This window comes from Bos indicus, chromosome 24, assembly GCF_029378745.1.
Source record: "Bos indicus isolate NIAB-ARS_2022 breed Sahiwal x Tharparkar chromosome 24, NIAB-ARS_B.indTharparkar_mat_pri_1.0, whole genome shotgun sequence".
Taxonomy (NCBI): domain Eukaryota; kingdom Metazoa; phylum Chordata; class Mammalia; order Artiodactyla; family Bovidae; genus Bos; species Bos indicus.
The window spans coordinates 33,637,069-33,663,868 of record NC_091783.1 but is presented as its reverse complement, the minus strand read 5'-3'; the positions used below and the strand labels follow the sequence as shown (position 1 = coordinate 33,663,868).

Below are 26,800 nucleotides of genomic sequence, written 5' to 3'. Positions count from 1 at the left end.
TGGGCTTCCCTGGTGGCTCAGATGGGAAAGAATCTGCCTGCAGTGCAGGATACCCAGGTTTAATTCCTGGGTCAGGAAGATCCCCTGGAGAAGGAAATAGCAGCCCACTCCAGTATTCTTGCCTGGAGATTCCCATGGACAAAGGAGCCTAGTGGGCTACAGTCCATGGGGTCCCAAAGAGTTGGTCACGACTGAGCGAATTTTACTTTTATAGGTCTGGTGTCTGGCCAGTGTGGTTCTGATTTTTTGTTTTTCCTTAAATGATTTAATTGTGAGGTTCTGGGCTGCAGTCTATGCCGGCACACCTGTGCACACAGATCATTTCCCCTCTCCTGGACGGTGTGGTAGACGGCCTGCCAGGTCAGCATATATTAATATGTCCTACCCTCATTTTATGATCCCACGTGGGTCATTTTTCAGTTCACCACATTGAGTCTGTAGCCTGTGCTTCCTGTCACTGTCCATTTTTTTAGGGAATGAAATTGCTCGTGAGCTGCACTTGCCTGGCCAGCTTCATAAGACCTATATGTCTTTCTGATCTGGCCACAGATATTGATAACATCTTTAATAAAATATGGCACATCTACTTTGCAACCCTGACGTGCATGTGGAGGGTTATAAAGAACCTCAGCCTGGCTCAGCCTAGTCTCCTACTAGAGACTTCCTCTCTAGTAGACATGGATTCTAGGTCTGCTAGACCCAGAATTTTTGCATTGAACTTGCAGGAGGAGTGGGGTGGGGGGTGGGGGGTGGGTTTGGGTTTGCTCGCTTTATTTTGTGTGTTGGGTAACAGGTATAGAATGTGTCCATTCGACCAGTACTGTGAGGCCCTACTGTGTCCCAGGCCAGGTGCTACCTTCTACAGCAGAGGAAAAACCAGCCACCGCCTCCATTGTCCTCGACCTTAGAGTGAGTGGAGAAGTCAGACAAGTCACTGTAGTGAGGAGGGCAAGGAGAGAATCATCCTAGAAAAGTGGTGGGAAGTGACTTACAGGACGGGTCAGGACTTGGAAGTAGGCTTCCAGGAAGGCTGCCCTGAGGAAGTGGATCAAAAGTGAACGCTGAGGTGAGAGAAGGCGCCGGCCTGCTGGGGCTCAGGAGGGAGGCCCCACACGCCACAGCCTGAGGTGTGCGAGAGGTTGACCTTGTGTCAAATGGGTATTTTGAGCAGTAACAGTTGCCACCCTTAGCACACACGTGCACACCCACAGGCACACACACGGGAAAGTCCATAAACTGATGATCCTGACAAGTTTAATCCATTAACTTAACCCCTTGCACAGAGAGCTGCACTTGTTAATAGGCGCCAAGCTGGATCCACTAAGGTGGATGGTGGTGCTAGAGGTAAAGAACCCGCCTGCCAATGCAGGAGACGTGAGAGATGCAAATTCGATCTCTGAGTCTGGAAGATCCCTGGAGGAGGAGATGGCAACCCACTCCAGTATTCTTGCCCGGAGAATCCCATGGAGAGAGGAGCCTGGCAGGCTACAGTCTATGGGGTTGCAAAGAGTCAGACGTGACTGAAGCAACTGAGCACACCTGCACCGAGGTGGACAGGGTTACCTGATCCAGGCTGCTGAGGGCCCCCTTTGAGGGTGTGGGGCACCTGTCTGTAGGTGGGCAGGAAGAACTGACACAGGTGACCCCTCGTGATTGGCAGGGTGCCCCTGCAGGCAGACGTAAGTCCTGTGAGCCCAACCCCTCTGACCCCATCCCTGGCTCCCAGCTGTGGAGTTTGGGCAAGGGACTAGCATGTCCCTCACAGGCTGACCGTCTGAGCAGCACCACCCACCTCCCTAAATATCAGCCTCCAAGGCCGCTGAGGTCCTGCCACCCTAGGCCTGACCCTGCTAGGCACCCAGCGCAGTTTAAGTTTAGTCAGCCCAGCAGAGGCCCAGGTTTAGGAACCAGGGATTGTTCCGGGTTTTGGGGTGGTCCTGTACGTGTGGAATTTCAGGGTCTGAGGTGTTGGTGTGGCCTCTACAAAATCAAGCTACCTTCACAGTGACGAGCTAGCCCTTTTACCCCATTAAATCATGCAGCAGTCATTGTTTTTCTCTTTTCATATTAAGATGTAATTTTAATCAAATGTATCCATTGAAAGTGTATAGTTCCATGAATTTTCCATCCTCCACTCTGACCACATCTGTCCATTTAGAAAGTTCCCTCGGGATTTCCCTGGTGGTTCAGTGGTTAAGACTCCGTGCTTCCAATGCAGGGGACATGGGTTCAACCCCCAGTCAGGGAACTAAGATCCAGCTATGCAGTGTGGCCAAAAAATGTTTTAAATTTTAATTAATTTTTTTAAAAAAGGAAGTTCTCCCCTTTCCATCCTGTTCTGCATCATGCCTGCTCCCAGCAAAGACAACTGCCATTCTGACTTCTGTCACCAAAGTTGGTTTTGCCTCTACTGGAATTTCATAGGAACGGAATCGTGTCCTGTCAATATGTGCTTTTTAAAAAAATCTGTCTTCATTCACACAACTTAATATCTGTAAGATTCACTCGTGTTGCATGAATCAGCAGTTTGTTTTTCTTAATTGCTGAGTAGGGTTCCATTGTATGGATAGACCATCACTTATTTGTCCATTCTGCTTTTGGTGGACACTTGCATTATTTACATTTAGGGACATTATGAATCTTGCTGCTATGAACATTCCCATACAAGCCTTTCTGTGGACATAGATTTTCATTCCTCTTGGGTAAATACCTGGGGGGTGGGCTTTCTGAGTCATAGTGGAGGTGATGTCTACCAACCAGGGTGTAGTTGAAGGTTCACGTTTGTTCTCCATAGACGATAAAAGGGCCACTCATCACCAGCAACGGGACATCCCCCAAAGTGGGAGGGTTCCAGAGTTGAGCATTCCCTGAGGCTGAGAAAGAAGGCTGTTATTTACAAAGTTTCAGAGGAACCCTTTGAAGCCAGCCTTGCATTCCTAGTTCCAGTTGTGTTTTTAAACTTTGATCCAAGCAAGTCACTCCCAATACTTGCCACTGTGAAAGGGCAAAGAAGTTTGAACCAAAAAAAAAAAAATTCCTGGGGCAGGATGGAAATCAGATTGCAGCTGTGCCTGGGTTTTGGCCTTAAAGTTTCTAGAAGATGATGCCAGAACATGAAAATCTGTTGAAGGAGAATGGATATGTGTACATGGTGGCTGAGTCCATTTGTCCTCACCTGAAACTATCACAATATTTGTATTTGGCTATACGCCAATATAAAATAAAAGCTTGTTTTTAAAAAAAGATAGCACGCAAGCCTGTCGAGTCTGCTGGCTGCAAGCAGGTTCCTGTAGGGCCTGAGCTTCGTGGTGGTTTCTCAATGAGGAGAGGGAGGGCCAGCGCCCTCCACCCCGGCTCCCCAAACCGGTGCTTCCTGCCCTGTGCGCCTCCTGGCCTGTAATTTACGTTTCCCTTGACAGTGGTTATTTATCATTAGAACCTGGCAGCCACGTTGGTAGTGGGCTTTTTTTTTTTTTTTTTCCTCTTTATGGGTGTGGAGAGCAATTCAGAGGAGAAAGTGAGTGAAAGAGCTGATTGAGATAAAGCCAAAAAAATTAATGTTCTGTGAATGGATTTCTGGATCCTTCTCCTCTCTCAGGAAGGTAGCTCTCACGAACTGTTTTGACATCAGAAAGGATGCCGACTTGCAACCTTTATGATGTCTGTAGATATTTACATCTCAGGGGCTTCCCAGGTGGCACTAGTAGTAAACAATCTGCCTGCCAATGCAGGAGATGCAAGAGATGCGGGTTTGATTCATGAATTGGGAAGATCTCCTGGAGGAGGAAATGGCAACCCACTCCAGTATTTCTGCCTGGAGAATCCCATGGACAGAGGAGCCTGGCAGGCTACAGTCTATGGGGTCGCAGAGTTGGACACAACTGAGTGACTTAGCATATTTGCATTTCAAGAGGACATCCCTTGGCTTGACCTCTGTGGTAAAGTGCCTGTTCTTTGATTTACTTAATATTACATTCTAAAGACTCCCAGAAAAGCCCCTCCTCCCATCTCAGCATCTCCCCAGGTTTATGGGAATATATCTTAGAACTTAATTTTTCAGGACAGTGTGAGATGCTGAGCAGGAGGGAATAGAAAGCAATAAAAGGCAGATTAACCCAGCCTTCCATGAGATTGGATTCTGCTTTCCCTCCTTATTTCTTTTTCATTGAAAGCTCTCTGGGTGATGTGGGCACTTACTTACCTGTCTGCAGGTGGATTTATTGAGAAGCTAAAGCAGTTTTGAGTCCAAGGGCCCCTCCCTTGCAAGGCTCTTTCCAGGCCCCCTGGTTTCAGAGTGCCTGGAGCTTATTTAATTTGGGAGACCCTCTCTAAGGAAAGTGATTCAGCGTCACCAACATACCATTGCTAGGCCTCTCTGGAGATTGAAAGGGGCCCTGGAACTTCCCCGCCAGTCACCTGCATAGACACTGAGCAGTGGGGCTTTGAGGCCTGCTGACTTTTGGTTAAGTGTTAAAATGCCTTATTGTGTCATGGTGGGTTTTGTTTTCCACTTTGGGTTTGGGTTTTTTCTTTTTTTTGGTAAGAGCTTTGTTTGCTTTTTTTGCTCTTGCTTTGCTCAGCTGCTCAATCATGTTCAACTCTTTGTGACCCCCATGGACCGTAGACCACCAGGCTCCTCTGTCCATGAGATTCTCCAGGCAAGAATTTTGGAGCGGATTATCATTTATCCTCCAGGAGATCTTCCCGACCCAGGAATCAAACTCCAGTCTCCTGTGTCTCCTGCATTGGCAGGCGGATTCATTACCACTGAGTCATCTGGGAAGCCCCAGAGCTTTATTAGTTATATAGTAATTCACGTGTTGTACAACTCACTTCTTTAAAGTGTGCAATTCAGTGGTTTTTAGTATATTCACAAAATTGTGCAACCATGTGGCCGTTTGCCTCTGGCCTCTTTCACTTACATTTTCAAGGGTTATCTATGTGGCAGCATGCATCAGTATTGTGGTTTGGGTTTTTTTTAATCTGTTTTTTCTTGTAAAACTAATGTGAAACATTGTTTTAGGTTTCACCCAAGGTGTTGTAGCATCTGCTCCCTTTCTCTGTATTTGTGTCAGATTTTCGATTATCACACTGAGTTTGACCATGACACTGCACACACGGGCATCAGCTCGTGCTCTGACCACCGTCTTAAGAAGCGAGCGTTTAGAAGTACATCCAAATATAAGCTGGCTGGGTGTGACCTTGGGGGCCACATCTCCACAGTGTCAGTGCATGATTCCATCTTCATGAAATATCTACCATAGGCAAGTCTATGGAGACAGAAAGTACATTAGTGGTTGCCTGAGGCTTACAGGGTGGAGGCAGGACTCTAGAAGTTTCTGTGGTACCACGTGAATGCCTGTCACATATCTGAGACTGTGGACATGCTTTGCACACCTGTCCAGCCCACGTGATGGTGTAATTCTGACAAAGGCAGCTTTCCCTGTGTGGCTTTCCTCGAAGCAATGCATTTCATTTCAGTGAGAGAGCCTAAAGAGCTGCTCCCCTTCAGGGGACAGGACAGAGGTTAGATCCAGGATCCTGTGTTTGGAATCGGTGGGTAGAAATAGCAACAAATGCAGCCCCAGGCCGTGTTGCCTGTGCCCTCATTCCTGAAGTTTCTTTGTGACTTGCTTTCCTCTCCCTTCGTGGCACAGTGGTAGAGAACCTGCCTCCCAATGTAGGAGATATGGGTTCGATCCCTGGGTCAGGGAAGATCCACTGGAGGGGGAAATGGTAACCCCCTCTAGTAGTTCTGCCTGGAGAATCCCATGGGCAAAGGAGCCTGATGGGCTACAGTCCACAGAGTCACAGAGAGTCATACGGGACTGAGCACAGAGCACACAGCACAGGGAAAAGGCGTAAACAGAGAGCAGCTGGAATGCCCGGCTGTGTGTGGTTTCAGAGATGTCATGCAGGGCTGGGGCTCTGCTTTCCTTAGCGAGCACGGCATGTCTGCTTTCCGATGCCCAGTTGGCCTTGGAGCCCCGTGGACAGCGGGTGAGTGCTGTGGAGGCCGTGGCTCTAGGTGTCAAAAGAGTTGCACCCATCACTGCCTGTATCCTCCGAGTCACAGGCCCTGGAAAGTGAGATTCAGGGTGAAGGGGTGGCTGCACAGCTCACCCGTGCCTCCTGGGTGACAGGCAGCCCTGCGGCTGGAACCTGGCTCCTTTGGAATGTTCCTGCCCCCGGGGGCTCCTCCCACCCAAAGGCGAGCACTAGCAGCTTCAACTGCAAGCTCACGTCTGTTCAGAGCTGCCCTGAGAATTCCCAGGGAGGTGTGAGGCCCGGAAGTGGAGGCGGAAGGAAGGGGACCCTACCAGGCCCCGGGTGGAAGCACCTTTTCTGTTGTTTCTCTGGGAATCAGAGCAGCAACCTGTTAGCTCCAAGCCCCTCATTCCAGCACTGCTTCTGGGGCAAGTGCCCCCCTTGACACACTGCCTCGCTTTCCCCGCTGCTTGCCCCCTACCCTCACCCCGAGAGACCTTTACCTTGGGACATCGTGGCAGCTGCTGTGGGCCAGAACTGGGCCCACGTTTAGCTCCTCATGGAGGCTCCCTCCCTTCTCTCAGGATGAGTCAAGCCTTTGTTTCTGAATAAAGCAAGGGTGTCTCGGCGTCTCCGGTAGATGTGGTAGATCCTTCCAACTGGATCACTAGGTTGTGGCCTTACCGCCCTTTCCTGTTATCTCAGAAGGGGTGCGGGCATCAGCCCCAGGCTGGCCTCCCTAACTCTGCCATTGTACCCGGCAGGGCAGGCCCAGCAGGGCTCCTTTCTGAATTGCATACCCCTGGACCTTCTGCGTTTTGGATGGTCTCCTCCTCCCAGCTGACCTCCCTTCTTCTTTCTGCATCTGTGCACACACAGCGTCCCTGCAACCAAGCAGCTGTGAGAAAGCACACGGAAGCCATCTCTCACCCCTCCTCTGCAAATTGTGGGCGCCAAGGATGGCGCTGCCTGTCCCTCACATAGCCTGCCTGGCCCAGCTGTTGGCCATTGCTGGGGCCACAAGGACCCCTGCACTTGGCCAGTCCCCTGGCCGGGAATTTGATGGCACTGAACACAGTGGCCACCTGCTCTGTCCCAGGCCAGGAGGGGCCCACAGCCCATTTACTAGCAGTTTGATTCCTAGGAATGCACGTGCAGTGGCAAAACCCAGACTTGGGTCTGGGTGGGAGTCTTCATAAACTATGCAATTAGAGGGAGAGGCGACTTGGAACAAAGCATGGGCCTCCTGGTTAATTCATTCTCTCTTGAGGCTTGGGCTTCGCAGGTGGCGCTAGTGGTCAAGAACTCGCCTACCAATGCAGGAAACAAGAGATAAGGGTTCGATCCCTGGATCGGATTGGGAAGATCTCCTGAAAAAGGCAATGGCAATCCAGTCCAGTATTCTTGCCTGGAAAATTCCATGGACAGAGGAGCCTGGCGGGCTACAGTCCATGGGGTCGCAAAGTTGGACATGACTGAGCGTGCACACGCACACACATACCATACACACACGAGCCAGAACAAGTGAGTGGCTGGGGTCGCACTGCAACTCAGCCTTGAGTACTGCCCCCTCGGCTTACGCCCATCACCAGGAAGAGGACAGCTGTCTCTAGGGAGGGGGAGGGAATGTGGGGAGGTCAGCCTCTAGAGGCTGTCGTAGGCTCCCTCAAGACACACGGGACCATAGCTGCTATGTTCCCAGAAAGTGTTCCCTCGAGGGAACCAGGGCTGAGGACAGCGAGGCCTCTTGTCCTCTGAAATCTGACTGCAGGGTCTTCCTGGGCTCTGAGCAAGTCTTCCTGTACTTGGCGCCTGGGCCAGCCTGGAACTGTGGCCCACAGGCACGCTGTGTGGGCAAGGGCCTGGGAGCAGACTGTCACTTTGGGGGCCGCCCACGCAGCCACCACGATTTCGTGCCCCAAGCACCTGATCGCGAGCAGCCTGCACAGCTGGTGCCCCGCAACCATCAAAGTAAAGCATGTGACAGAGAAGCCAGAGGAAGAAGCAGGCACAGGGAGCTGAAACCACCTGCACTGGTGCCCAGATGTCGAGTGGCTGGAAACCTCCCCCAGAAGGCATCAGAGAAGGCCACCTCTGCAACTTCGGGTGGCAGAGCCAGGATTCAGAATTCTGCCACCAAGAAAATGAATTTGAGGGCTTGATCATGTGCAGCCCTCACTGGGGGCCAAGGGTCTCATAGCATCAACTCACTGGCCTTCCCTCTGCCCTCCTCTCAAGTGTCCAGTGTGGAAACAAATATACATATCCACTCATCCTGCCACCAGGAAAAATAAGCCCCTAGCTCTGTACCCCTAAGAGCTAGAATGAGGCTGCGTGTAAAAATAAAGGACCTCTCCTGTGAGGTCCAGACTTGGGATGGCCTGAGCCCTCCTGGCCCCACCTTCAAGGCTGCAAGCTGGGCTGGGTTGTTGCTGTTCACTGGGTTGTTTTAAAGCTAGAGCTGGTCAGGAAGTGGCGTGGGAGGTCCCCAGGGCTGCAGTGAAGAGATGACATTAGTGCCTTTAGGGGAAACAGCTCTGCTGTCATCCCATGTCCCCCCAGAGATGTCGTGTTACAATAGGGGTAAATGCCATCAACGAGGACAGTGTCTGCTGGTTCAGTTATGAAGTGCAGCATCCACTCAAGCTAGTTTAAGAAGAAAGGCATTTTTTACAGGGTACTAAATGGCCTGTCGTCACTGGGGAGGCTGATGAAACAGCCTGAATTGGGATTTCAGGAATGATCCCCAAACTGTACTGCAGAACCAGGTCACCAGGGGAATGTGCACCAGCCATCAGCTCCAGATATGACAGTCCTGCCACCTGCATGGTCAGGACGCTGCCACTGCTGCCAGCTCTGGATCCATGCTGCCCTGCTGTGGTCCACACCCACAGAATGGAAACTGGGACTCCAGGGCTTCTGCCACCACTCCTCTTGGCAGCAGAAAGAACAGAAGCCCAGCCTCTGCTTCCACTCTGCTTTCTAACACCAGTGCGTCACCCCAGAGGAACTGGAATTGTGTGTGGAATCCTAGCTGCGAAGGAATTGGGAAGGACAGCGCGGTGTCTGGAAGGGGATTGGCTATCTAAGCTATAGCGTATAGCGAAGGGGGATGACTAGGATTTAGGCAAGTCCACCCGGGGACTTAGGGAAGATGATCCTGCAGAACTAACATTGCAGGCGAGGCAAAGGAGGATCTGATTTGCATAAAAACCACCTGGGCAAGATCACAGTGCTGAGAGCAAGGCCCCACCCTTAGACACTGACTCAGTGGAACAGGCGGAGAAGGCAATGGCACCCCACTCCAGTACTCTTGCCTGGAAAATCCCATGAATGGAGGAGTCTGGTAGGCTTTAGTCCATGGGGTCGCGAAGAGTCGGACACGACTGAGCAACTTCACTTTGACTTTTCACTTTCATGCATTGGAGAAGGAAATGGCAACCCACTCCAGTGTTCTTACCTGGAGAGTCCCAGGGACGGCAGAGCCTGGTGGGCTGCCGTCTATGGGGTTGCACAGAGTCGGACACGACTGAAGTGACTTAGCAGCAGTGGAACAGGAGCACAGCCCAGTTGGCTGCCATCTCCCTGTTGTCTTCTCGATAAAATTCTCCACTGTGCTTTAGATACATTGGGTTCTCTTTGTTTGGTCTTTGAGAGAAATCTGTGAAGCAGATTCTTATCTTCTGCAGCAAAGAGGAGGGTGAGGCTCAGGGAGGTTAAGCCACTTTTTGCAAGTTGCCTGACTCGCTGGACATGGAGCCTCCAGCCTCTGCCCCCCAACCCTTTCCACCTTCAGCCGCCTGGAGCTGCTCCTGGCTGCTACTAACCACTACTCTTTCAGTCTGATTCAGAACAGGAAAGCAGTGCGCCCTTCCTCAGTGGGGACAAGCTTGGTCACCTCTCTGACCCTCTGTTTCCTCCTCCATAAGGTTAGGGTGGCTGGAAGGCACTTGAAAACTTTTCTTTCGGCAGTGGGAGGCTTCTTTCAAGAGAAGTGTTGTGCTGAGACTTCCCTGGCAGTTCAAGTGATTAAAACTCCATGCTTCCACTGCAGGGGGCCCAATTTCCATCCCTGATCAGGGAACTAGTATCCCATACACCAAAAAAAGGTGGAAAGAAGCATTGCATGTATCTACACGTAAGACAGATGGGTGAGATCCAGTCATCCCCCATCCCACCTCCAGCTCCTGGAATGTCCTCACTGGGGACTCACCCGGCTTTGGCACCCAACGAAAGATGGAGTATCTTTGCTTGAACCTGCTCACATCATCACAAACCTCGTGACTGTCTGCCAAGCACTGACTCTGGCGGCCAGGGTTTCTAAATGTCGCCGGGTCCTGCTGATGACTGGGCTTTTGTTTCCATCCACCTGCAGCGGTCCTGCCTCAACGGGCTCCTGCATCCGGTGGAGCCCTCGAGATGGCTCTGGCCTGGGTTCCCTGTTGCTGGTGGTGGGGGTGTTAGAAGTTGGCTGTGACTTGCACGTGATTATGACCCATGACCCGTATTTTAAGGAGTGACTCACATGGCCCGATCTGTTTCAGACCACAGTGATTGACTATGTGAAGCCCTCCGATCTCAAGAAGGACATGAACGAGACCTTCAAGGAGAAGTTCCCTCACATTAAGTTAACACTCAGCAAAATTCGGAGGTAGGTGGGGATGGAAAATCCCACGGACAGAGGAGCCTGGCCGGCTGCAGTCCAGAGGGTCGCAAAGAGTCGGACACAGCCAAGCGCACACGCACACTGGGGCTGGGCCCCCACCTGAACTTCCCCCCAGGCCCTTCCCCCAGCACGTCCTCAGCTCACTCTTTGTATGCCGGCTCTTCTGTTGTTCTGGGGAAGTGAAACAGGTCATGTTCAGCTCTAATTAAAGAGGCTCGTCCAATGCTGGCTGACCAGCGCCCGGAAGTGTGAGAGCCGAGGGAGGCTGGACACGAGCTGACAAGGATCAGGGTGTGGGGGAGGAGGTTGCTCATGAAGGAATCATTTCATACTCTCTGTGGCTCACAGTTCAGTAAGATTTATGTTATGGAAAAGTCAGAATAGGAAACGTTCGGTCCCCTGCTTCCTTAAATGCAGGCAAAACAGAAAAGAGCTGGCATTATAGGGTTTGAGATAACTCTACCCACAGTCGTCCGTCCAGAGGGACAGCCAAGCCCTATCTGTAAGCCATCAGCAAAACAGCCAAAGCAAAATCAGGCCCCAATTTCCCCTGCAGAGGATTGGATCGGCCTTGCGGTGACCCACATCTGCCGGTCTTGCTGGGCTGGAGAGAAGCTGACCTGTGTTGTGGTGACTGTGTGCCAAGATTTGAGAGTGTGTGTGTGTGTGTGTGTGGTAGGTAATGGAGGCTAAACTATACACAAATACAGTGTTGGAACATGTGCCAACCTACATGTGAGTACGTATCCCAATACTGATTTGATTCTGGCATGTTCCAAGTCAAGAAGTAAGAAAAAGTAACTATTCATACTTGGTCGGCTGGCCAGGCAATTCTCATAGGAATGTTGGTTGCTGCACCCTTTTTTAAAAATGTTATTTATTTTTAATTTTGGCTACCTGATGAGAAGAGCTGACTCATTGGAAAAGACCCTGATGCTGGGAAAGAAGGGAGCAACAGAGGATGAGATGGTTAGATGGCATCACCAACTCAATGGACATGAGTTTGAGCAAGTTCCGGGAGATGGTGAAGGACAGGGAAGCCCAGCATGCTACAATCTATGGGGTCACAAAGAGCTGGACATGACCAAGCAACTGAACAAGAACAAATTAGAGGATAATTGCTTTACAATCTTGCGTTGGTTTCTGCCATACATCAGTATGAATCAGTCATAGGTATACATATGTCCCCTCCCTCGGGGGCCTCCCTCCCCTGGTTGCTGCACTCTTAGTCGAAGGCCTCTTCTGCCATAGTTAGTGGCCATAAGTGATCTTCAGCAGAGCTGATACCAAGTACCTAATTTATCTCAGTGACTATCTCTCTGGAATGACCTTTGTTTCCTCCTGTCACTGTGAACGGCTCTATTCCATTTCCAGACCCTCAGCTGTCCACTTGAGTTCACCATGGTCCTGAACCGACATGGTCTAATACAGGCTAACCAACAGAGAAGGGTTCAAAGTCCCAGTGACTTAAGTCTGTTGTTGTTGTTCAGCCACTAAGTCCGGTCCGACTCCTTGCAACCCCATGGACTGAAGCACATCAGGCTTCCCTGGTCCTTCACTATCTCGGAGTTTGCTCAAACTCATGTTAATTGAGTCAATGATGCCATCCAATCATCCCATTCTCTGTCACCCCCTTCTCCTCTTGCCATTAATCTTTTCCAGCATCAGGGTCTTTTCCAAGGAGTTGGCTCTTTGCATCAAGTGGCCAAAGTATTGGAGCTTCAGCTTCAGCATCAGTCCTTCCAATGAATATTCAGGGTTGATTTCCTTTAGGATTGACTGGTTTGATCTCTTAAGTGTGTTGCCCACATATAACATAAATCTTGCTTATAGAGATCAACTCCCATTCCACATCACCCTTTTGAGATTGAGAAAGAGAAGATGCTTTCAAGACAGGATAGTCTTTTTCTTTGCAGTCCTCTGAAACTCCATATTCTAACAAGACTCTTCCCTCTTTCCCGCTTTTCTGTAGCCTGAAACGAGAGATGCGGAAGCTCGCTCAGGAGGACTGTGGCCTCGAGGAGCCCACGGTGGCTATGGCCTTTGTCTACTTTGAGAAGCTCGCCCTCAAGGGAAAACTGAACAAACAGAACCGGAAGCTTTGTGCCGGTGCCTGCGTGCTCTTAGCGGCCAAAATCGGAAGCGACCTCAAAAAGCATGAAGTCAAGCATTTAATTGACGTAAGTGGCCTGAGTCCTGATTGGCTGGAGTGGGAGCACATGCTCCAGGCCAGCACTGGTCTCTCAGAAAGCCTGACTGGTGACCCTGCCTGGGAGAATTCTGATCTTTAGTACCAGCTGAGGGACCAGGACCATGAGATTGGCCCTTCTGCAGCAAATGTCAGACCCCACATCTTGGGCTGTCTTAGAACAGAGAGATGGGAGATCCCTAGTATTGGGTCTGGCCATAAAAATCCATATTCAGGCACTGAGAGGGGTGAGCTTATTCTAAAAGCCACAGAAGCCACTGTGATGGCCAGGGGTCTTGTGGGCATTGTGACCAGCAGTGGCCATCAGTCACATTGGCTCAACACACCTTGGCCTCCTGTGACCTCGGCCACCTCCTTTTTGGGGAAGGGCATGGGCTTGATTAAGTGGTAATATCTTTCTTTTATTTTTAAAAATTTTTTTATCTGGGTATAGTTGATCTTCAATGTGTTAGTTTCAGGTGTACAGCGAAGTGAATCAGTTATTCACAGTCTGTGCGTGTGTGCACGCTAAGTCACTTTAGTCGTGTCTGACTCTGCAGCCCTGTGGACTGTAGCCCACCAGGCTCCTCTGTCCATGGGATTTTCCAGGCAAGAGTACTGGAGTGGGTTTCCTTTTTGTCCTCCGGGCATCTTCCCGACCCAGGGATCGAACCTGCATCATTTATGTCTTCTGCATTGGCAGGCAGGTTCTTTACCACTAGCACCACCTGAGAAGCCCCCACATATACATAGTATCCACTCTTTTTCCATATAGGCCATTACAGAAGTATTGAGCAGAGTTCCCTGTGCTATACAGCAGGTCCTTGTAATTTATCTGTGTTATATGAAGTAGTGTGTATATGTCAATCAAAATCTCCCACTGCCTTACTCCCTTCCTTTCTCCCCCGGTAATTATAGGTTTGTTTTCACTCTTTCTGTTTTGTACGTAATGTACATTTTGTACAAATGAACCTTAGCATTTTTTTTAGATTCCACGCACAAGCAATATCATGTTACTTGTCTTTCTCTGGCCAACTTCACTCAGTAAGACAATCTCTAGGTCCACCCATTTTGCTGCAAATAGCATTATTTCCTTCTTTTTATGGCTAGGTAATATTCCATTGTATATGTGTACCACATCTTCTTTATCCATTCCTCTGCTGATGGACGCTTAGGTTGCTTCCATGTCTTAGCTATTGTAAATAGCACTGCAATGAACACTGGTATGCATGTATCTTTTTGAATTATGATTTCCTCTGGGTATATGCCCGGGAATGGGATTGCTGGGTCTAATGGTAGCTCTGTTTTTAGTTTTTTAAAGAACCTCCGTTCTGTTCACCATAGTGGTTGTACCAGTTTACATTCCCACCAACAATGTAGGAGTGTTCCGTTTTCTCCACACTCTCTCCAGCATTTATTGTTTGTAGACTTTTCGATGTCCTTGCTTTTAAAGTAGAATGTCATCAAAGCAAGGAAACACTGACCTTCTTGGACAGTTGTATGCATGCCTGTTTTAAAATTCAGTGTATTCAGGGACTTCTCTGGTGGCCCAGTGGCTAAGACTCCATGCTCCCACAGCAAGGGGCCGTGGTTCGATCCCTGGCCAGGGAACTAGATCCCACATGCTGCAACTACGACCTGGTGAAGCCAGATAAATAAATAAATAATTTGAAAAACCACTGACACCGTAAGATTATTGAGGGATTAAATGAAGTCATGGGATGTATGTCAGGCTCCCGGCAGCCTGTGGATCCTCAGGAGGTATGAGTCCTTCTGCCCTAGGACTGCGAGCAGGAAACACAGCTGACACCTCCCTTTCTTCCTCCACAGTCTTGCCCATAACGGGGTTCTCTGTAAATGCTGGCTGATGGATATAGAGACTACACATGGAGAAAACCTAGGATTTTTATTTCAAGGCTAAAAGCCTTTTGGTTTTCTTACATTTTCTTGCAGAAACTGGAAGAGAAGTTCCGGCTGAATCGACGAGAACTGATTGCCTTTGAGTTCCCAGTGCTGGTGGCCCTGGAGTTTGCCCTTCACCTCCCAGAGCACGAAGTTATGCCCCACTACAGACGCCTGGTCCAGAGCTCCTAGCACAGGCCTCCTGGGAGGGCCGGGGACCATTTCTTCTGAGCCCGGAGTGGTAGCGCCATACTACTGGAAATGCAAAACTAGAGCTCAACATAGCAAACTTTTTTTCCTCTCAACATTTGTTTCTGTACAGAAGCCGTACCAGGAACTTTTCAGGGAGTCTTTCATCTGGCCAGACGAGATGGGCAGTGAGCGGATTACTGCTCAACCAGGAAGGGGAGACCCGTCCAGAAGATGGCTGCCCCCTAGCACGAGTACAAGTCCCTTGCTGGCCCCTCTGGGACTTCCTCGCAGCCACACCCAGACCTTGCAGGCGTGGTCCAGGGCCTTCTCTCTGGACCCGTTCCAAGTCGGAGTGCGAAGTTCTAGAGCAGATCCGGGAAGAGAATTTGTGGAAGTAGGGGGAAAGCTTCTAGAAGATTCCCTCACTGTATCAAAAGAGCGTGCCAACCTATTTTTGTAGCCGCTGTTGGAAGTGCACTTTCCCTCGGAGGAGTGTATGGAGAAGTGTGAGAGTCTGTGTGTTTGAGAGATGCCGAATCAGCCTCCACCTGCAAAGCCAGCCCCACCCGCGGACCCCAGCCTGGAGGCATACTGACCTTCAATAGTTATTTCTAGATAAATCTCTGGATAACCATCACTCTCTCCAAACCACATGGATATCCTAATCACAGAGTTTCTGTTCCTGCTCCCATCACCACTAGCGGGACAGAGGTGACAAGCTGTCACCGTCAGATGGGCCGCGTGGAGAGGTGTGGCGCGGCACTCTGCACCTTTCCACTGTCACACCTCGTGTGTGCATTGAACCTTCGCACTTTTCTCCTGTGGACACGCTGGGGTTGGGCTCCGTGGGGTGTATTCCTGTGCTCTATGTTAGAGTGCATCGCAGGCACATTTCTTGTGCTATCTATCTATATCTATATATATATGTATATATATAAAGTGTTTTATAAAATCCAGAATAGGGGTAAGATGCATGATTGGTGTTTCGAGACTTTTTGACCGCTGAGACAAACTGCGTCTTGAGCTGAGGTTAAGTCAATCAAAGAGGCAGCAACTCTTAGCGTCACCATGTCCCCGGGGCTGTTAGTGCAGAGGTTTCATTGCAACTTGTACCGATTAACTGGGGCGACCTGTACGGAGGCCCCTCAACATGTCATCACCTCGTAGCTGCCAGAGAGAGGTGCCTGCTGGGATTCACCTGACACAAGGAAGCCTGTGGCCCTGCAAAAAGAGAATTAAAATATTTTATGATTTCTCTACCCATGTGTGTGTAGACATGTAAGTCTCAGCAGTCACCCCTCACCCTGCCTTGCAGATGCCACCAGCTCCACGTCAATCCCACATACAGATTCAGAGCATCTCATCCCAGAGAAGGGATGATGGGGGAACAGAGTGTACCCAGCTTTACTTAGCAGGGTTTGAAAGAATCTGACAGTCACAGGTTGGAGGAATTCAAAGAGTGGTGAGGGAGAGAGCACACAGGACATGCAACCAAGTTTAGTCCTAAATATTTTGCAAACAGATTTCCTTAACTGCGTTCAGTTGTGAGATGATTTTGTCAAGAGGTATGATGAACGTGACCTCTTTGGCCTGATTCGTCAATTACTCGTTGAAAGTGTTAGTCACTCAGTCATGTCTGACTCTACGACCTCATGGATTGTAGCCCACCAGGTTCCTCTGTCCTTGGAGTTCTCCAGCCAAGAATACTAGAGTGGGTAACCATTCTCTTCTCCAGGGGATCTTCCTGACCTAGGGATTGAAGCCAGGTCTCCTGCATTGCAGGTGGATTCTTTACCATCTGAGCCACCAGGGAAGTTCTTCAGGTGCAAGGCCTTACATAGAAGCCAGGTCACTTGCATTAGAAATTGCCTCCAGGTGGCTGCCTGCCGTCCCTCCACCTTGAGTCTCCTGCCAAGCTTGGGGGGACATCCAATGGGTGACACAGGCCACCAGCTCAGATGTGTGTTGGGCTACACCCTGCAGCCTCCCCCTGTCTTAAAGTCAGGCTAACATTCTTCGGTTTGGGGCAGTTTGGATTTGGGTATTTAGAAGGTAGACTTACAAAGTTGTGGGTCTATTTTTTTTAAGACTTAATTTAAAAGTTTATTTTGACCTGTGGGTCTGTTAAGTGAGGCGTTTATTGGTTTTAATTTAGTTGGGCGGGAGGCTTAGAACAAAAGATGTTGTCCAGAGGTCTCTCTATTTCCTGTCCATTTGATGAGCTTTCTGAAGGGAAGGGAGAACCAGGTGGAGACTAGGGGACCAGGGTCACTGCTGGAGCCTCCCTGTGACTTGGCGCCTTCCAGTCACTTCCCATCCTCGCTCGGCCTTTGGTCCAGAGTTGTGGAGGCAGCCTGAGCCTGTGTGGAGAGAAGGCAGACTATTCTAGAAGATCCTGAGGCTCTGCCCCCTTCTACCCTCCACCACAGGAGCAAGTTCAGGCCCCTTGCAGGCCCTGCTCCCTGAAGGGCTCCCTGAAGCCCCTGCTGTTCTCCCAAAGGCCACATGTGTGGGGAAGCCCACCACAGCCCGTCGGACAGCAGGAAGCCGCTCCACCTGACTTAGCTTTCCCAGCCTGGCCTCGTGGACCAGGGGTGCCTCTCTTCTGATGGCCCGACTGTGAAGTCTTGTTAGAGCCCGAAGCCAGTAAAGCAGCCAGCCTGTCCCGAAGCCATGGGCCCCGCTGTGTGCCCTGCCAGGAAGGGTCAGTCTCCCGCCCCCTAAAAGCCTTGGAAACTCAGCCCAGTGACACTTAGTAGGGTCCCTCCTTTCCCTTCTACCCACACCCTCCCCCTGCTCAGTCAAACCTACCCTCAAGCAAGCAACCCACACACAACACAAAGCTGTTTATTTTCCTTGGCTGTTTTTCCTGATTAGAAACTCCTCTGTTCTTTCTGTGGTCCACCCAGCAGGCCCATTTGGGGCCACCCCTTACCCTACACAAACTGCTCCATAGCACAACCCTGCCTTGCTGATGCAGGCACAGGGGTGGCAGAAGGTGCCAGTCCCCTGCGTATCCCAGCAGCACATAGGTCTGGTTACCGCCCTCACCGCTGAACTGTCTCTCCCAGACATTTCTGGTGCAGTACTGAATGGCCAGCCCTCACCCCCCACACCCTGGCTGCCTCTATAACTCATTCTCCCTGAAGCCTTCTCGGCTCCCTTGCAGTCTGCACGTGAGGAGGCGGGGTGGGCTGGGACTGAGCAGGTTTGAGCCAAGTAGTTCTGTTACCCATTAATTGAAGTATCTGTCCAGCAATAGAAGGAGTTCTTGAAAGAGAGAGGTTTCTGGGGGTCTCCCCTCCTCCAGAGACAGCCTGAGTTCATCTGGGGGCTGTCAGGACAGTTGCTGGCCAGGTCCCAGCTGAGGGCCCGACAGGGGAGGAAACATCCACACGATAAATCTGGGTCACATATTGTCAACGCGAGTGTAAACGTGGCTTCCAGGACGGCAAGTGCAAGGCAACAGATGAGCCAAAAAGCTCTAAGAGAAGAAAATAATCATTGAAGGGCATGGTCCTCTTACTGCCCAAGCAGGGAGTGCTAGCTCTGACAACCCACACTGCATCAAGACTTCTAGATAGATATTCTAGAAAGTCTGCAAAAACAGGGCTGACTGAACCCTGAAGACACACCTGGCGAGGATGGTGCTATGTATCATCTCCTCCTTCCATCTTGCTGCTCAAAGTGTGGTCTGAGGATCAGGGCGTCAGCATCCCCTGGGGCCTTGTGACACATGCAGAATCTGCATCTCAACAAGGTTCCACGGACATTTGCATGCATGAAAATCTGAGAGGTACAATTCCTCCATATAAGCATGTGAGTGAAAGTCACTGAGTCGTGTCCAACTCTTTGTGGCCCCATGCACTGTAGCTTACCAGGCTCCTCTGTCCATGGACTTCTCCAGGTAAGGATACTGAAGTGGGGAGCCATTCCCATCTCCAGGGGATCTTCCCAACCCAGGGATTGAACCTGGGTCTCCTCCAGTAACATGACCAGGGCCCCGCAAAATTAAAGGGGACTTCCTCAGTGGTCCAATGGTTAAGATGACTTTCCAATGCAGGGAGTACGGGTTCCATCCCCAGTTGGGGAGCTAAGATCCCACGTGCCTTGTGGCCAGTAAACCAAAACCAAAACCATAAACAATACTGTAACAAATTCAATAAAGACTTTAAAAATGGCCCACATAAAAAACAAGAAAAGAAAAGATCACAGTGAGGGTAACATGGCCAGGGTGGGTGTCCGCCAGCGTTCAATCTGTCAGCTTCTCATTGTGCACATGTGTGTGGCTTTTCCACAGGCGGTACAATTAACACAAATTCTCTTTGCCCCTCTGCTCCGCATGTTCCTGGCTGCTGTCCCTCCGGTCAGTGTGTGGCTAGGAAATGCACATTTGTTTTGCTCTGAGGCGAAGCCAAGTTCACCTCGGGCAGGCCATCAGCTGGCAGCGAGACCCACTTCACAAGGTAGAGCCAAGGAATGGCTTAGGGGTTACGAGCTGTTGGAGACAATTTGTGCCTCGGCCCCCAGGCGTCATGTACAGCACTTGGGCCCGCATCAGAGGTGCAGAGAGGCCCTTTCACAGTCATTAACTGTTACTCTAGACCACAGGGATCATGAGGGCAGGAATGGTATCAGCTGCCATACCCCTACGCACCCAGCACAGCATCTAGCACATGCAATTGGCCACGTAAATATTGCTTGCATCAAATAAAGCATCACGAAAGAGTCACCCCCCTGGGCAGGCTGTTCTCAGCATGTGATGATGCTTGACACATGCTTGCTCAGTTGTGTCCAACTCATTGCGACCCCATGAACTATAGCCCCCCAAGCTCCTCTGTCCATGGAATTCTCCAGGCCAGAATACTGGAGTGGGTAGCTGTTCCCTTCTCCAGGGGATATTCCCAACCCAGGGATTGAACCTGGGTGTCCTGCATTGCAGGCAGATTCTTTACTGTCCGAACCACCAGAGAAGCCCATTAGAAGGAGGCAGGAGCAGTTTTCTAGGGGAGACAGCTGGCAAGAGATTTTTTTGGGAAGAGCAACAGCCAGAAACAGGAGGGCCCAGATCAGAAATGATGACTTGCAGCAGCAGCAGCCAGTTGAAAGTCGAGAGGGGGCAACCCTGGGAAAGGAAAGCAGAGAAGCAAAGGAGAAGACTCTGGGGCCAGCAGACCAGGGGACCTCCAGCCAGCCACTGAAGGGTGCTGGCCTGCTGCTGCTGCTGCTGCTGCTGCTAAGTCGCTTCAGAAGTGTCCGACTCTGTGTGACCCCATAGATGGCAGCCCACCAGGCTCCCCAGTCCCTGGGATTCTCTAGGCAAGAACACTGGAGTGGGTTGCCATTGCCTTCTCCAATGCATGAAAGTGAAAAGTGAAAGTGAGGTCACTCCATCGTGTCCAACTCTTCACGACCCCATGGACTGCAGCCTACCAGGCTTTCTCCACCCATGGGATTTTCCAGGCAAGAATACTGGAGTGGGTTGCCATTGCCTTCTCTGCTGGCCTGCTAGGGGCCTTAATACCTCCCATCAGAGGGGTTCTGGAGGCTCAAATGAGATGCTACAAGAAATACCTGTAGGTGCTCCATAAATGGCCATCATCAATTTTATAACTGAACTTAACTGAGTTAGCAAAAAATTAAAAAGTCCTGCTCTATAGGGGAAGCTATTGGAGCACAGATATGATGTCTAGGACCAGAGAAGGAAGGTACACTGACTCATTTGGGTTCCCAGGGTAGGTGACCCAGCGTCTCCATGTAGGGCACAGCTGTGTGGCTGCACCCTGCCCAGGTGCCCAGTTGAGGAGGTGCTGGGAGGCTGCAATTCAGCCGTAGCTTCACTCACCAAATTGTGTCCAAGGCACAAGTGTGGAGGAAGGGACATCTCTCTGACTGTTGTGCTCAGGCAGCTGGGTAAAGGCAGGTCTGCACCTGACCCTTCAGAGGAGCTGGGTGACGGGAGGGCAGCGGGCAGACGGTAGAGGTGGAGGGATCATCAGAGGCCCTGTGAGTCCAATGAGATGAGTCCTATCCCATGGGGCAGCTGGCTGCTAGAGCCCTGGGGTGCAGCTGGGTTACATGGTCCCTCAGAGGATCAGGAGGCCATGCTATCTATGGTCAGGGGTGTAGAGCATGAACAAGCTCCCTAGAAATCCAAGGGAAATGGAACAGCTCTGAGCAAGGCGAGGAGGGGTGGGCTGGGGCTGCAGAGCAGAGACACAGCAAGGAGCCACCTGCCTCAGCCACCAGCTGGGGGAGAAGAGGGTGGTGGTGGAGGCCAGAGCAAGGTGGATACGAAGGAGTGCGGCAGGGTGCAGGGACCAGCTCTTGAAGCATCTTTACCTGGTGGAGGCCGGGCAGGAGGTCACCTCTTGGAAGGTGGTCAGTCACCTCTTGGAAGGAGTTTGGAGAAGCCCAGTGACACAGGGAGTCCTGTTTCACCTTGACTTTCAGACGCTCTCCCAGCACCTCCTCCTTCCCACAAAAGGTCACTTTCCTGAAGGCTAAAGAGGGAAAGATAAAGACCTGAAGCCAGCACTTTACCCCCCGAGACTGAGGTGGGGGCACGGTTATTGTCAAGGAAGGGCCTTCTGCTCACTGAACCCCTTAAGCAAAGCCTACCCTTGGCCACTGGGTCAATTTCACCCAGAGTTCCAGGCTCCACTCACCAGCTTGGCCTGAGTCAGACCAGCCAGGCCCTGGGCTGCAGAGCTTGGAGTAAGAGGCAAGGGCTGAGACCGACTGCTTTTGCCCACGACGGACCCTAGGCATGAGTTCAGATCTCAGGAGACTCGGAGACATGACAAGAAAGTGTCTTTCTGCAACAATGCACTGTGTGCTGGTTCCATTTCCTGCTCCCAGCCTGTCTGTTTCGTTTCAGCCGGAAGTGTCCTCCTGATTCCCATAGCATTTCACTCACTGACTCTCCCCGACTCACTCCCAGGGAGTCGCTCCTTTCTTGTCCCCACTGCTGGGCAAACACTGGTGCTGACTGCCCTCTGGGACTCAGGATCTGGGAGAGGCGGCAGATGGGTGCTAGGTGCCTTGCTGCTTCTTTAAACCCAAGTTATCCCCAAGCGCTGACCTCTGGTACTGGACAGGGAGATAATGAGGCCTCTGTGGCATCCAGGCTTGGCTCAGTGAGTCCTGCTTCCCAAGGCAGGTGCAGGAATGAGTAGGAGGGGAGGAAGGGGCATCAGCAGGCAGAGAAGAGCTTTTTTGTTTATTTCTTGTTTTGGGGGGGTTTTTTGAGAAGTAGAGTCATGAACAGGAGGAAGGAGCTAGGGCAGAAGTTTGAGGCTGAGAACCAAACCTTCTACCCGCACTCAGCCTGGACAGAGGGAAGTGAAACTACACCTTACTGCCTGAAGTCACAAGTCACAAGGCAGGGCCCTTCCACTGTCTGTATTGGCGTTTCTTTACTCTTAGGGGACTCCCAAGCAAAGTGTTTCCTACGGAAACCTCCCCCGCAAGACAGCTGTTCTGTGAAAAGCATCACCTGTTTGTCCCTAAAGATTTTTCAGTCCCTTCACCTTGCCATCCCCGCCCGGCCTGGACTGTGGGACTCTGATCCAACATTGTCGTTCAGTTGCTCAGTCGTGTCCGGCTCTTTGAACTGATCCGTGATTACCTGATTCTACTCCCCACCTGAGATACCCTCATCAAACCAAACTTGCAATTCTTGGCAAGCTCTGACCTTGTCTTCCTGGTTTTGAATTCCGGATACTGCTGTTCTCCCTTCCCGGCCAGGGCAGCAGCTGGCGCCCTCGGCTTTGTCTCATTAGTGGATGTTTTGGTGATACCTGGGGAGCTTGCTGGTGACTGGGTTAAAGAACGAAGTCCAATTCAGCATTTTTTTTGTTCTCCTTTTTTGTTGTTGTTGTGTTGAAAGACTTGAGGGTGTTTAAAGCCAGTTGTCAGGGAAAGTTTAAATAACCAAGAGAGGGCAGCTCGGCTTCCTGAGGAGGCAGGTGGGGCTGGAATCAAAATGAGCAGCAGGAAGGGACTTCTCCACAGGGAAAAGCAGGGGCTGAGGCGAGCTCAGGGGAGCAGGTTTGTCCGGAAGAGACTGGGAAGGTGACAGTTCTCATCTGAGAGCTTCCATTTTCCCTTTACGTAAGAGGTGGGTGTTGGGTTACGTCTCTCAGTCGTGTCCGACTCTTTGCGACCCCATGGGCTGTAGCCCGCCAGGCTCCTCTGTCTGTGGGATTCTCCAGGCAAGAATACTGGATACTGGAGTGGGTGGCCATTTCATTCTTCAGGATATCTTCCCAACCCAGGGATTGAACCCGGGTCTCCTGCATTGCAGGCAGATTCTTTACCATCTGAGCCACCAGGGAAGCCCAAGAGGGTGAAAGTGTTTGCACAAGTTGGGAACATGAACCAGCCTGAGCAACCATGGTTTTCGGTGGTGCAGAGAGCCATCGGAGATTGGCGCTTGTGAACGTGTAGAGAATGGAATCCACTCTGTTCTATGACTTCCTAAAGAAATGAATGAAGGTTTCTAGGTAACCTTCCACACTCACTGGGATACGTGAGTGCAAAGAGATTTTAAAGTCACTTTACCTCATGGTCACACTTCATTTACTTGGATACCCCAAGTCCCCTGCCACAGAAAGCCAACCACTAGGGAAAGTCCCAGGTGATGATAAGATTCAACAGTAACATTTACGGCTTATGATGTGCTGGGTGCCATCTAAGCCCCATACATCCACAGATGGTCTATATGTGGTACGTGTACATAAACATACATACATGTGCAGTGAATGTGTGTTTACACATACTTATACACACACACACATAACTTTTTCCCACTTAAGTATTTCCACAAATCTATGAGGAGACTAGTTTACCCCTCCCGTTTTAAAGAACTGGGGCTCCATGGGGCTCCTCCACTCCTGCCCGGAACCCCCTGTCCAACAGAGGCAGCCGTGACCCCCCTAACCAAGAAAAGGCAGGTAGAGAATTCTCAACATTGAAGAATCAGCTTCACAATGAAAGTGAAGAAAGAAAATAAATTCCACGTCTGAGGACAAAGTGGATTTACTATCTGGTCTCCCACTGGGGGCAAAGTTGATTTGATGGAAGACCACCGAAGAGTCCCCGGGGTGGGGTTGGGAGGGGGGACACACAACAACAAGCTGCCAGCCCTTCCCCCCACACCCCCTCAGGGAAGCACAGGCCCTCAAGCCTCCCCACCTCAAGGGCCACCGCAGCCCCTGTCCACAGGCCCCCGGGACTGTCCCCAGTGTGCTGAAGGGCCAGAGCAGCGCTGTACCCTCTAGGAAGTTGGGGAAAACTCCCTCTCTCCTTCTCAGTGTTACCTTTGATCCCACTGTTCATGGCCCCCAGGGTCTTCTAGAACACATTTTTGATTAATAGCTGGAGTAAACCTCTCACCTCAGGCTTTAAAAACATAAGTCCCCAAGGCAGGTGTGCATGAGTGTCTGTGAGTGAGCAAGTGTGTATGTTTGCGTGTCTGTGAGGGAGGAGCAGCAGAAGGTGGAAACTTAGCAATATTCTGCGTCTTCCCCAGCATCTCCTTGGCCTCACCAACCTTGGACAGACAAGGTGTCTACAGGCCTCAGGTTCCATCGGGTTGTTCCAGTCCCACAGGGCTGGCCTGATTCCAACTCACCTCAAGTCAGGGCTTCGGCTACTGAAGCTCAACTTACTCGTTGAGTTTTTGACCTCACACTGGGCAGGCCCCTTGGAGCTGCTCAAAGAATGTGGACCCTCCTCTCTGGGGATTGCTGAGACAAACCTGAGGCCCATGGTGCCATCCATGCTCTCCATCCACCTGCAGTGGGAGCAGCCAGGGCTGCAGAGGGCATGGGTGAGAACAGCTGGACTCAAAGGCAGAGAAGAAAATGCAGGGTGGGGTGTCCTCCCAGCCCTGCTCAGAGTGACCAGGAAGAGTGACTTGTTTGTTTTGTTTGGGGATTTGATGGGAACAGGGACACCTCAAGGCCAAAGTCATGCAACCCAACTCTTGCAGGCCAAAGGAAGGGGGATGGGTATTAAAGAAAGTGCAAGAACTTGCCTGGTGGTCCAGTGCTAAGACTCCGCAATCGCAAGCTAGGCTCTCATGTCAGGATACCCGGTCAGGGAACTAGATCCCACATGCTGTAACATGTGGCTGATTCATGTTGAGGTATGGCAGAAACCAGCAAATTATTGTAAATCAATTAATCTTTCTATTAAAAATTTTTAAAAAGAATAAAGTGCTGGAGAGACACAAAAGGACAAATATATGACTCCACTCACATGACATACCTAGACTAGGCAAATCCATAGACACAGAAGGTTGAATAGAGGTTACAAAGGGGGTTGCTGGGAGCTAGGAGATAGGGAAGGAATAGAGGGAATGGAGAGTTATTATATAATGGGTACTGAATTTCTACTTGAGATAATAAAAAAAAAATTCTGGAAATGGACATCAGTGATGATTGTACAATCCCGTTCAGTTCAGTTCAGTTGCTCAGTCATGTCCGACTCTCTGCAACCGCATGGACTACAGTACACCAGGCTTCCCTGTCCATCACCAACTCTGGAGCTTGCTCAAACTCATGTCCATTGAATCGGTGATACCATCCAACCATCTCATCCTCTGTCACCCCCTTCTCCTCCTGCCTTCAATCTTTTCCAGCATCAGGATCTTTTCCAATGAGTCAGCTCTTCACATCAGATAGCCAAAGTATTAAAGCTTCAGCTTCTCCATCAGGCCTTTCAATGAATATTTAGGATTGATTTCCTTTAGGATTGACTGGTTGGATCTCCTTGAAGCCCAAGGGACTCTCAAGAGTCTTCTCCAACACCACAGTTCAAAAGCATCAATTCTTTGGCACTCAGCTTTCTTTATGGTCCAATTCTCACATCCATACATAACTACTGGAAAAACCATAGCTTTGACTAGATGGGCTTTTGTTGGCAAAGTAATGTCTCTGCTTTTTAATATGCTGTCTAGTTTGGTCATAGCTTTTCTTCCAAGGAGCAAGAGTCCTTTAATTTCATGGCTGCAGTCACCATCTGTAGTGATTTTGGAGCCCAAGAAAATAAAGTCTGTTGCTGCTTCCACTGTTTCCCCATCTATTTGCCATGAAATGATGGGACCGGATACCATGATCTTTGTTTTTTGAACACTGTGAATGCACCTAAGTGTACACTTACAAATGGTTTAAAATGATAGATTTTATCTTATGTATCTTTTACCACAATTGGCCAAAATAAAAAAAAGGGCTGAGGAGGTGAGAGAAGCTGTGTGGAGAACAGTAGGTCCAGGCGGGGGGAGGGGCAGACTGGGAGGAGAACATTCAAGGGGTGACACCAGCCTGAGGCTCTGCTGCTGATAATGCAGACTTCTTCGCCTGCTATCGACAACTCAGTCCTAATGCCTTCACTTGAAGGGATTTGGAATATAGGACTTGATCGCTTCCCAGCTGACACATCCCAGGAGGGCAGCCCCAGTGCTAGCCGGTCCCTCCCTGCCCAAGGCACCTCTCTCCCTCCCTTCTGTGTTGTTGCCCGATGGCTGCAATACCCACGCAGTCAGCTGCAGCTCTATTCCCTCCTTTCCGGGAACAGCGGCCAAAAACACACATTTGCCCCCTCACTAATGCCCCGGGAGCCATAACACCCTGCAGGATCCATGGTGCTCAGGGCAGAGGCTCTTTTTAAAGGTCCTTCTGCTCTGCTTTTCTTCTCTGTGAAAGTGTTAGTTGCTCAGTCATGTCAGACTCTTTGCAACCCCATGGACTGTAGCCTGCCAGGCTCCTCTTCTGTCCATGGAATTCTTCAAGTAAGAATACTGGAATGGATTGCCATTTCCTTCTCCAGGGGATTTTCCTGATCCCAGGGTTCAAACC

At 50.5% G+C, this 26,800-nt stretch overlaps 1 protein-coding gene across 2 annotated transcripts in view; it reads left to right on the top strand.

Moving 5' to 3' along the window:
• CABLES1 (Cdk5 and Abl enzyme substrate 1) overlaps positions 1-15,910 on the top strand; it is a 102,329-nt gene extending 86,419 nt beyond the window's left edge. For both annotated transcript variants that reach the window (XM_070778838.1, XM_019986926.2), the window contains 3 exons: positions 10,533-10,639; positions 12,627-12,834; positions 14,796-15,910. In XM_070778838.1, the coding sequence (XP_070634939.1) occupies positions 10,533-10,639; positions 12,627-12,834; positions 14,796-14,936 (456 nt within the window). In that variant the 3' untranslated portion in view covers positions 14,937-15,910. The remainder of the gene's footprint in view (positions 1-10,532; positions 10,640-12,626; positions 12,835-14,795) is intronic.
• Positions 15,911-26,800: the final 10,890 nt, after the last annotated feature.